Source organism: Gavialis gangeticus, unplaced genomic scaffold, assembly GCF_001723915.1.
Source record: "Gavialis gangeticus isolate Ggan-Ray unplaced genomic scaffold, GavGan_comp1, whole genome shotgun sequence".
Classification (NCBI taxonomy): domain Eukaryota; kingdom Metazoa; phylum Chordata; order Crocodylia; family Gavialidae; genus Gavialis; species Gavialis gangeticus.
The window spans coordinates 29,353,160-29,365,349 of NW_017728996.1; the positions used below are offsets into that span (position 1 = coordinate 29,353,160).

Consider the following 12,190-nt stretch of genomic DNA (forward strand, 5'->3'; position numbering starts at 1 on the left):
CTACGCAAGCGGTCAGACCTGGCTGTCTGCTCCTCCCAGACATAGCCAGGTCTCATGAATAGGTCATATGCCAATCTAAGGAAAGGTTGTACCTATTAACATAAGGCTCCTACAATTTAAAATGTCTTGCAGAGTTAGACTACAACATGGGATATTTTTTTTTAAGTGGTAAGCTAAACATCCTAAAAAGAACTAGAAATAAATTTTTCTTTGAAACTGGTTCTTCCACCACTACTTCATCTGCGGCCTGTCAGCAGTTGCTGTCGCTGACTTTTCCAAGTACAATACAAGAACAGTTATTATGGTAGTTATGGTAGCAATCACTATTATTCACCTCCCCTTTTGTACTCCTAAGGTTTCTTTTAGGGCTGCTGTCTTTGCCGAATGGTGAAATTTAAGCAAAAATCTTTTGACCGAGTCATGACTGTACAAGTGAAGGTGAAAAGGAACTACTGACTCCCCTTCTATGCAAAATGGGGCAGGGAAGGAAAGGAAAAATCCTTCAGTCATGTGTATTGAAAAAGATAATCTGAAATATGAAACCTGGTTCAGACAGCATCCTAAACAAGGATGTAACTGTTAAAAAGTTGGGGTGGGAGGGAAGGGAATTCACTCCTGAGAACAGTCATTGCTACATGACATTTCCTTCCCTTATTCTGTTTGATTGGGGCAGTGCAAGACTTCTGCTACTCACTGCAGTCCCCCACACAAATCCTGCCTCACCACCACAAACCGGAGAGAAACCGAAGCAGAAAAAAATGGCAAAGGGAACTCTGAGGTCCAAAGACTCTTCAATTATGGCTATATTTTGAAAATGCACAAGATACAGGCAGCAAGTGACAACTGTCCTGCTGGCTTGCTAACCCCCAGAAGTTTTCAAAACAAAACCAAAACAAACAAAACCATAGAAGCAGATGAGGTGAACATCCCCCACCCCCAAATCCATACATCTCAGTGATGCTGCGTCTTCCCAAAGAATTAACTTGGGTTTTTGCTGGATTGTTGCACTTTGCTCCACTGTAAATATCACCAAGGCTTCCATATTTTTATGACACTGTCAATTCTGTCAGTGCTTTAACCCCTCCTCCTTCATTAGTATTATTATTTTCTGATGACAACTAAAGGATCCAACTGAGACTGGGACACAACTCACAAAAACCTCATACCAGCACAGAGTAATAAACACCCTGGCCACAAAAAGATTATAAAGAAGAAGAAAAAAGTTAAGAGGGATGCTAGTCCCCTCCCACTGCCAAATTTCCAGACCCATAGGGGAGCCCTGTGGGCTAGGTGACCCCTAGCTCTGTGGGTCAGACTTGGCCCACGTGCCAGAGGTTGAGCAACTCTGCATTAAACAATTGCTTTCTATTGTAAACTTTCTGTTTTCCAATACAAGTAGTGAATTCTACATTCTTCATCACAAAACAGCACACATTCAGTTTTTCCACTTACACTATTTGAACAGCAATTAAAAAATGAGAGCATAGCAGAGGCAAAACATACCTATGCTAGCTTTATGGTTAGCATATAGCTAGTATGGCCAATGATAAGGGCCAAGCAAAGACATTCAAAAAGCCTAAGTCTGAATTGATTCAATCTTTGCAGGTTAGTCTAACCTGTGTAGATTGAACTCACAAGCAAGTGAACAGACATTCACTTGTGATTCTGGAAATGCAGCCACATGCCTGCAGCGGCCCAGACCAGAAGCCAGGGAGGTGCTAGAGCAAGCTCTCCCTTCCCTTTGGCAGTGGCCAGAAGGCTGGAGGGAAGTTGACCTGATGAGCAGGCATGGCCAGACCCTGGCAGGGCACTGAGTATGGTTGGAGAGGGGTTTAAACCCCCACCCTGGTCTCCTGGGACCCTAGCTGGGGTATGCCTGGAAGGGGAAGGCAGAAGCAGCTCTTCCTAGATTTTTCCACCAGCAGCAGGGGGCCTGGCCAGACGCCAGCCTGGACAGCACCTCAGGCGAAGGTTGGGGGGCGGGAGGAGGAGGAATTAAATCCCCGTGCTTCCCAATCTCCCACTGGCACAGGACCCCAGCTTGGGTCTGCCTGGCTTTTCCCCCCTGCTCGTGGCTTGAGTGGCAGGGAGCATGGCCAGCTAGCTGTCTGGCCACACACCCTGCCACTCGAGTGATGAGCACGGGGGCAAAGCTGGACAAACCCCAGCCGGGGACCTGTGCCAGTGGGAGACAGGAGGCAGGGGGGTTTAATCCCTCTCTCTCCCTTCCACCTGAGCCTGTTGTCCCACCCCTCCACCCCCTCCACTCCAATGGGGAAAAGCCAAGGCAGACTGGGCTGTGTTTGCAGCTGGGTTTCCCACCCCCACCCTCTTGTCAGCCAGTCGTCACTGCTCTGTTTAGAGAGAAGAGGGGCTGCCAACCCTGCTCTGCTCAAGCAGACAGCCCAGCCCAGCCCAGCTAACAGCTACAAAGCTTCCTGGGATGCTGGGGGATTTAACTTGAACTAGGAAGGGGTCTGGGACAGAAATTCCATAAACCCGTTTGACCTAAATCAGTTAAGTCTGATACTACATTCAACAAGGTTTATCTTAAACTAGTTTTGGCCATTTTGAAACTGGTTTATGTGCACTGAACTTTTGTTCTGTTACGGATTTAAACCAGTTTCTGATCACTTAAACTGTTTTATGTGTAAATTATATCCCTGGCTAAGATGACAAGGACCACTGTAAATTAGCAACCTAAGTACAAACAGTAGTGGGCTCAGGCAGCCTATGAAGAATTGTTGTGCTGATGCTATTTTTACCAGTGCCAATTAAAGTTAGCCAGGGTAAAACAATACCTTCACATTCTGTGTAGATATGCCCTAATTCTCACCAGAAATTACAGATAGACATCTGAATCTGGGTATCTTACCTTTTTATCATTTGAGTGTTAGGATCTTTCCAACCCTCCTCTCGAGTATAATTCCAGAATCTCAAGTGTACTATTAAGTAGAGTAGCAGCGCTCAACCTTTTTGGCTGGTTAGCTGAATGGGCAGTGCCTGGCCTATCCACAGGCTGGATCTGGCTGGTGGACTTAATCCTGTACTTGTGGTCAGGGTAAGGGGATGGGGTGGAAGAGGGCATACTGGCCACAATCCAGCCACATAAGAGTAGGGGGCTCGGCTGAGCCCCAGCCTGGCCCTACAAGGAAAGGGGGCATTGCTCAGCCCCAATCCAGCTGCTGGAAGGGGAGGGGTGGAGAAGGGTGGGGAGGGGGCATAGCATGGGGGGTGTGGGGTTTGGAAATTTGGGAGGGTGGCTATATTAATTGCTACTTCTCTTCTGCCAAATTTCCTGACCTGTGGGGAGCCCCACAGGCCAGATGCAGTGGATCCACAAGCCACAGGTTAAGCACTCTTGAAGCAGCCAGTTACCAACAACTGAGTTACCATGACCATCAGGCCTTTTTTATTTTCTGCGTTTTCCCATATGATGCAAGTTCCAAATATGAAGTCTTAACATTACATTAATGCAGTATTAGCCTATACAAGCTGTCATTCTAGACCAAATGATCCAAAATACAGTACACTTAATGGTACAGTTAAATAGTTCAAATATAAACTGGTATGGAAACTAGCTCTATTTTTACAATTACTGTAGATGTAAATCCAGAATCATTGAAGCATGCATGCCTTTAATTAAATGCTGCTTTCAAAATATTGTTTTATCCTCATTTGGAATGAAAACAATATTTTGAAAGTTTTCCTAGAGCAAAAATGAATACCCAGATACAGAAAAATAAGGAAATGTTAAGAACATAAGAACATGTTGACACAGAAGCCTTAGCCTTTATGGACTCATAGTAGGAAATGGCTTAGTGACCATTTTGAATCAAATCTTCATTGCATCGTTCAGGGCTCAATTAGGAAGACAGAAAGGTTAAAGTGTCTATAAAAAAAAAAACAAACTCACAAAATTCTTAATTAACAATGGAGTAAGATGGCAGTAAACTAGAAAAAAAATGGGTGATCCTTTTGATGCAACCCAAGACATTGATTTTCAATTTCTGTGAAACTGAATTCGTCAGAACTGCCCCCGCAACTGTCAAAGCCTTTTCAATCAATTCTATATACAATGGGGATTTCAATCATAATCGGAACACAGACAAGATTTTCCCCAGTTTTGCTATGTTAAGTGTTTTACTCCTCAAAGCTTTTATTTGTCTCTTCCGATTTGATATATAGTTATCCCTGAGAAACCTTTCTAAAAGCAGCTCATTTAATTACTATTATGATGCCTTCATCAATTTTAAGTCTTCATAATTTTATAAGGCTCTTTTGTTGCTGTGTCTTAGATACCTTTTTTTATAAAATTGTAAAAACTGCTGATATTAAAAGGCAGGCTAATATTCATTGCCACTAAATCTGCTAGAACAGATGATTTAAATGTTATTATTTTAACCAAATCAGAGCTTGAATATTAGTTATTTTTAATACCAACAAATTCTACATATAAACTAAGTGTAACTATAATTGTTTACTGTGTATACCTGACACCTTAGAGAGAGTTTCTCCAATTTCATCTAAAAATCTAATTTTCAGGCAGTAGAAGTAAAATTGAGTGTGCACATATAAAAAAAGTGTACATAGCTGCATTTTTACATGCTTAATTGCCTACGGTCCATGAATATTTCATATTTCAAAGAGAAAACAAAGGTGACCGTGTAATTGTGAATGTAATTTCAAGGAGTAGTATACTAGCCTATATTTTGGGAACTTAGCCTTAAATGTAAACATTTGGAAAAAAAATTCAGCATGTTTCTTGAACGAGAATACTTTCTTTCTACCTCATAAAAGATATTTACATCCTTATCTTTCAAACATTGAAAGGCATTAACTCAGAGTTCTTACTTTAGGGTGAAGTGAATATTAAACACTATCATTGAAGTGGAAGTGCATTATTTTATTGATTAAGTCCTGGGAGCAGGGGCTGGATCTTGTGCCAAATGTGGCTTGTTTGGGACCCATGCTGCGTGCAGCCTCCACCCTGGACCAAGTAAAGCAAGCATTGTATGCAGGCTGCATCCCAATCCGGTCAGAATAGGTACCACGTGTGGTACAATCCTAGATCTGTCACAGTGAGTGCTGTGGCTGCCGAATCTGACATACAGAGGGGAGTGGAGGGAGCGAGGAAGGCAGATTTGTGGGCTGGACTGAGCCCATAAAGCCAGCCCTGTACCATTCATCCAATTATTGCCCTGATATATTAAATATATCACTATGCAAAGAAAGAGTAAGGACATTTTCACTACTTTTTTAGCAACTGTAGTTGAGTGTCAGAAGCAAAGAAACTGCTAACAGCAAAGTGCTGGACAAGAAAGTTCTTTTAACATATGTTGGAGGAGGTGACAGCCATGACTAAAAATGGAATAGCATCACATGTTTTAAGCAATTGCTGGTTTTAGGAGGTGGAGCTTTATTCTGTAGTACATTTTAAAGTTAGGTCAATGAACAAAAAGTTCTCTCTCTAAAGTTCATTTGTACTTAAGTTGAAAACAATTACTTTGGGCCTTGCATGTCCTCAAGTCTCCTTACTTAGAACTAAATCAGACCTCTAAAATTAAGGGCAGGATAGCAATTTCTAAGATTCCATACATGTATTTATGTATTTAAGGGTAAGGATCTAAGATGGCATACTTCTTCAGCCAAAATTCCTGATTTCAGGCAGTGGAGGATCGAGTCATATGGGTCAAATCCTTAGAGCACTCCATTAACTGGCATTTATGTAAGGATACATCTAAAAATGCCTCTGTTGGCATAATGATGCAAGTGAGGGGTATAGGCTGGGATTCCTCCCAATATTTTCATACCAACAGAAGCACCAGGATAGACAGTTCTAATAGCAAAAAGCATTTTTGATGGTCTAGTTTATACTGTTAGATGAATAAGCATAAGCTATACTGGCAAAACTATTCTTTTGACATAAAAAGCTACGTCTGTGATCGGTAGATGTTTGGGTTGGAAGGGACCTCAGTAGATCATTGAGTCTGACTCCCACAGCATAAGGGTGTTAGGAGGGCTTGTCTCTAAAGCTCATCTAGTCTAGTGTACAACACGTGCAAGTGTGCAGAGGAAATAACTATGACAGATGGCCTCTGTCAGTACCAGTACTCCTCCCATTATGAGAAAAAATTAGGAATAGTCAGAGCCTTGTAGTAGCAGTTACACCACTCCCACCCCACTCCTATCAGCTCCAAGCACTCCTCCAAGATAGTATAGAAAGAACCCCCAGCATGGACTCAGTTCTACCCCCACCCTTATGCTGTGAAACCACCAGTTCAGTCACTTCCAGGGATCTTTGAGAGGAGGAAGGAAATGCACCAAGATTTTCTACCATCTAAAATTACACTTTCTATCGACTGCTTTTAACAGCTTTTTAGTAGTAATAAAGTAATTCTATTTTAAGTAAGAATTATACTGGCATTTCAATGATTTAAGTCTAAAATAAATACTTTAGTTATAAATAAGTGGTTTATTTCCCCCCCCCCCCAGGAAAAACTCTCATTATGAATATAAAAGAACTCTCAAGACCAGATTTCAAGAAAACCAAACTTTGTAGTAAAGTCTTGTTTTGTGGCACAAGGGAGGATGATGATTACAGACCCACTACAGACCTGACACCCTCATAAAAAAGGGAAAGGGACTATACCAAATATCCCAGGTAAGTCTGTATATTATGTGCTATAGGGAAAAACTTGTTTTCCCATAGATTAACATTATATGGCTTCATGCCTTACAAACAGAATCAGTGTAATATTCTCATCGACCAGATTTTTTAAATCCAAACTATATTTTTTAAACTATTTTTGTGGAGCAAGTCTTAAAATTAGGAAAATCACACCCAACCTTTCCTCTTATACACCATTTAGCCCTCTTTCTGCGCTTACCCATGGCACCTGAATCATGACAGAAGTGTCTTCATCATGACAGCTTCCCTACTAAACAGGAACTAGCATCATCTTCAGCTCATTATCACCTTCCCGGAATTTACCTGTGCCACCTAAGCCAGAAGCATAATTGAAATGTTTTCAGAATGACATGTTCCCTGCTAAACAGGACCAGCCTGTAACTTTGTGTCTCCGCTATAACTCCTATCGCCCATTTTAAACTTCAAGACTTTAACAAATCAGCTTCCAAACTGCATCACCCCCCACAACTGAAAACGACATTATTTTCCAGAGCAGATATAAAATAAAAGGTTCTCTGTTACACTGTACTGCTAAACACAGAATACAATTAGACATGTCCTTTTCTTAAAGGTCCTCTCATTTCTTGATGTGGTATCTCTACAGTTCACCACTTTAGTTAAAATTCTCTCTCAGGAACCTCCTTTGGAGGTGGGTTTTTTTGTTGTAAAAGGCATACATTAAGTTTGAAGCCAGTTTTAAGAACCTTCTTCAGGTCAAGGTATCCTGACTGCTGAAACCCAAGGATGCTTGCTCAACAGCATTTAGAAGGATCAGCCTGTTACGTAAAGCTTACAACTACTTCCTTCTTAAAGAAAGAACCTCATCTCAGATGCATCTGGTGACGGAAAGACGAGCCTGAATAAACAAGTCATCAACTTCCTGCGAATCCTTATCTTTACCTACTCTCCCAAAAGCCCAATGGAAAAAACCTTCAGTAACATTCCCAATGTGGAAGCTGGCCAGATTTCTAGTAAGGCTAAAGAAGTTCTTCCCACACTGATCATTTGAAAGAGACGCAAAGGGACATTATATCTTTATCCAGTATTAGGATGAGACTCATAGGCAACACCTTTGTCTGTCTCTCTCATTCCCCCCACCTTGTTACTGAAAGAAAAGAGGGGAGAAGGGAAGAGACACAAAAGAGTAGCCTTCAGCCTAATGGCTCCCATCCTTTCCGTTGCTGATATGTTTTTCTGGTTGATTGACATCCTACTTTAAATTAGGATGTTAATCAGGGGAAATCAGTACTTTAAAATTCAGGTGTTTTACAGAACAAGTAAAAACAATCAGTCATGACATGGTCCCCACCTAGAGCACTTTCTGTCTAATTTTAGGGGACTAACCAGTGAAGAAACAGAGGAGAATAAAGTAAAGGAAAACTAGAATTAGATAAGACAGCTGACATGGATTTGTCAAGAACAAGTGATATTAAGTCAATCCACTTTCTTATTCAACAGGGTAACTAGCAGGCCACAGAAGCGCTCACGACCTGTCAAATTCCAAGGAATCTGAGGATTCTACTAAATACCTTGTCACAAAGACACAAAAAAGGAAAGGAAAAGGGTAACTATCATAATAGATGGGGGCAGAAAGAGCAAGCAGCAGCACTACTGAAAAAGGGTTCGGTGGATTAAAAAGTAAGTATGACTCAATGATGTGACTCTTCTATTAAAAAAAAAAAAGGCGGTGGCAAAGGTTATTCTGGGACATATTAACATAAACCATATGGACAACAAGGGATGTAATTATTCCTTTGAACTCAGCACTAGTGATGCCTCAATTGAAGTACTATGTCCACTCTTGGCACCAGGCTTTGAGATTTGGCAATATTGTACAATATAAGATTGCTGGGGAAGAGAGAGTATAGATAAACTGCCATCACTGCTTTTACCTATTGCATCGGTGAGAATGCATGGCATGATTAAGGAACCAACTGCCTGTTTATATTAAAAAAACTCCCACTTGTGTAGCTGCACTGAAGTTTGGGAGAAAAAATTTCTAGTGAAAAAGGTCACATTAATCACCCTGGTGAGACTATATCAGTGATTCTCAACTAGGATACCACAGCACCTGTGGATGCCTGAGATCTTTTCAAGGGTGCCACAGGATGCCATGCAATTTTAGCACTGTTAGGTGTGGTAACATGATTCACAAGATAAACCCAGAGTTTATTTCAAATAGAAATTCAGTGTTAAAAACATTCTGACCTGTTAAGGTCTGTGTTTTTTGCAACTGAAGAACTGCGCTATTATTTTTCTGTTGTCCAAGAGCTGACATTTTCCAAGGGGTTTTGAGTCTATTGAGGATTGCTTTGAATTCAAAAAGGTTGAGAATCACTGGACTACATCCTTTCCTTGTATTTCTAAACATACTACTCATCTCACTCTAGCTCTCCATGTTGCTCCACTACCTTGCTCTGCAAGGATCATGAAGCTCTACATTTAGTTCCATCCTCACTGTTCTCAAAACAAATATTATTAGGATGCAGACAAGAAATGAACTTCCTCACTATAAAAGCACAGAATCAAATTCTTTATTTCATGGAAACTTTCTTCCTTGTCTTCTCTCAGTTTTTCTTCTGCCCCAATACCCCTCTCCCTATCAGTGTACTATGGAAAAACCAGAGAATATGGCATCAGTTAGCTCTCCCATTATCATCTGCCCTCATTCTCTGCTGGTGACACTTGGAAAGGTTTATTATCAAGCAGTGTCCACATATTTGCATACTGAAATACTATTGGGTAAAGTGTAAGCTTTATGTCAACTGAAAACACAAATGTTTGATTTAATCAGTTTGTGATGGTACAGACAAAAATCCAGCTCAAATGGTCAGCTAGTCATTCAATTTAGAGGTGCAGAAGTACAATGGTCTATGCACACATAGAATCAACTATACAAAATACTGATTGCCTAGATCAGAATTTAGTTCCCAGAAGCTGAAATGAACTAAACTGGAATTATCAAAACCAAATCAATATACTCTGGACATTTAAGTTTCTTTCTTTATGGCTTTACTACTTTGTATTCATCTGGAGTTTTTAATCTGACATTGCTATGGCACCTGCCAAAATATAGGCTGTGGCAAGCTGAAATGTCTGCCTATTTTGTGTCCTTTGCTATTAAATTTGCAACAAATGATAGCAGGTGACTGTACACTTGACTGCTTGCTATCCTGTGGTGCAGCTGCTATGCAGAAGGCAGCACATGTAAACATAACATGACTGTGCCTCCAAAAGAGTGCCTACGTGCTGCATATGGCATCTAGGCAGCACTTTCACTACCCCCCTTTGTACATGCTATTGCTCAAACACATTAGTGCACAGTTAAACTAACATTTATTTACTAAACTAGCTGGTAACAGTCTAATTGTAGTCTGAACAGCCACAGTTGTCTTTAAAGAAACAACACCTTCACATTGGTTTACCGATTATCTTAAAAACAGTCATGTCACAGCACCTTCTCCTATTATTAACTTGATAATCTCTGAGAGCCTTTAGACAAGTGTAGCCTTAATATACTAAATGCTGATTTCCAGGGAGGGAAAAAACCTAACAGTTTTTTTTGTCTATACACCCACACATTTCCATAAAATGCTGGTTAAGAGGCTCATCATTCCACAATCATCTCTGAACATGAAATAGATAGCTGGGTTTTCCTATTTGCTAGGGGTTACGAAAAGCATAGACAAAGGTCAAAAAGAGCTTTTTGGACTGCTAGAGCAGAGTACCTTAAATCTGCAAATATTGACTTTGATTTTATCTATCTTTTAGTTCATCTTGGCAGTAGGCACCTCTCAAACACATTGATGTGATCTTAAATATGCAGATATGCTAAATGCAAACAGAGGCACTATGCAAACAGACTGTTCTATAGTAGGCAACTTTAAGAAAAAATAACGTTCTTTTGTTTCTCACTAGCACTAATCTGTTTCTTAAAAAGCACCAAAAAAGCCCTGTGTACAGCTGATCTAGCTGCGCTATGTATGTTTAACAGATATTCACAGAATAGATGATGTCAGTCACAGTTTGTGGAAAAACACTAACACACATCACTTCCAGGTCCATATCAGAAAGTGTAATAACAACCTTAATTAAAAGCACTTAGTACATATTAGTATTTTAACACCTTAATATCTAGACTATTTAAAAAGGTTTCTCACACAAAAATAAGTTCATATTGCAGGCTAATCAAAACAACAATAAATAAATACCACAGAATAAACATTGCTATCAAAATAAAAGGAACCAGGAAAACACCTGAAGGAACTTGCACAAGTAGTTACACACATGGGTCTTTAAACTATTTAAAAGTGACAAATGATGTAGTTTCTCTCTCAGGCTTCCTGGTTACAGCAAGGTACATTTTGACAGCAATAAACGCCGGCTAAGCTAAATATATGATCCAAAACAGCAGCCATGACACACTTCCAACTCTTGGGGCATCAGCAGCTGTTGCTATCCCGAACACAAGAGCTAGAGACAGAAACATACACATCTCAGTCCACCTTATTTTGCCTATCAATTTGCGATTTCATAAAAAGACAATGGATATACAAACGACTGTGAAACAGAATATTCCAGCCTGCCGCTTACTACACAACTGCTTTGAAATTTAGAAAAACCCTCACATGGGCTTTTTTTTATTTTATTGAAAGCGAGTTCTTTAAAAGTTCTCGATGCGTTACGAGGCGTTTGTGGGCAGCACCGAGCTGCGCTCACGCACCTCTGACTTATGCGGCAACCGCCTGCCGGGTCCGCGGCAGGGGCGCGCTGGAGTGTTGCAATGCCACGAGAACAGCGCGATGGCAACCGCGGCCGACAGCCCCCGGGCCGGTGGGATTTCCCAGAGCAAAAAGTTCAGCCACAGGACGGTCGGTCACCGGCAGCGATGTTTCCCTCCCCCACCAATGCAAACGCTGCGGATCCTGGATCCAGCGGAGGCGACCTCCCCCCGTAACCCTCCATTCCTCGGCCGAGCTCGGCGCGGAGTCGGGACAACACAAGCACGACCCCAATTGTTACACGCCAGGCAGCTTCTAAAATTAGCAACAAAGCGTCTCCCCACCGAGCCGAGCCTTTACCTCGTTCCGGCTTCATGGTGGCTCCCAGCCGGCTTCTCCGCCGACCCGTGGGAGAGTTTCCGTGCTCCTGCGGGGCTGCCTCCAGCGAGGCTGATCGGAGTTGCGTTGTTTTGTCACGTAAAGAGTCAGTCAAGCCCCCGCCGGGGCTCCCCGAGGCGGCAGGGCAGCGCAGGGCAGCTGGCGGCCAGGCCTCCCTCCGGCGCTCACGGGACAGCTCCGGGACGTGCCCGCGCGTCCTTCCCCGGCCCGGCGCCGGAACCGGGGCAGGGGCCAGGGCAGGGCTATTTATAACCTGCCAGGGCAAATCCCACAACAACAAAGCCCAGGCTCAGCCCCGACGGCCGGAGCCTCTGAGTCAGCGGCGCCCCAGGCTCGGCCGGCCCCGGCCCGGGGAGCCCGCCCCTCGCTCCGGCTCCGG

The 12,190-nt window shown here is 42.2% G+C and overlaps 1 protein-coding gene across 1 annotated transcript in view; it reads right to left on the reverse strand.

Moving 5' to 3' along the window:
• FAM214A (family with sequence similarity 214 member A) overlaps positions 1–12,184 on the reverse strand; it is a 119,858-nt gene extending 107,674 nt beyond the window's left edge. Inside the window, exon 1 of the mRNA XM_019504238.1 lies at positions 11,773–12,184. Coding sequence (XP_019359783.1) covers positions 11,773–11,788 — 16 coding nt within the window. The 5' untranslated portion in view covers positions 11,789–12,184. The remainder of the gene's footprint in view (positions 1–11,772) is intronic.
• Between the last annotated feature and the right edge of the window lie 6 nt (positions 12,185–12,190).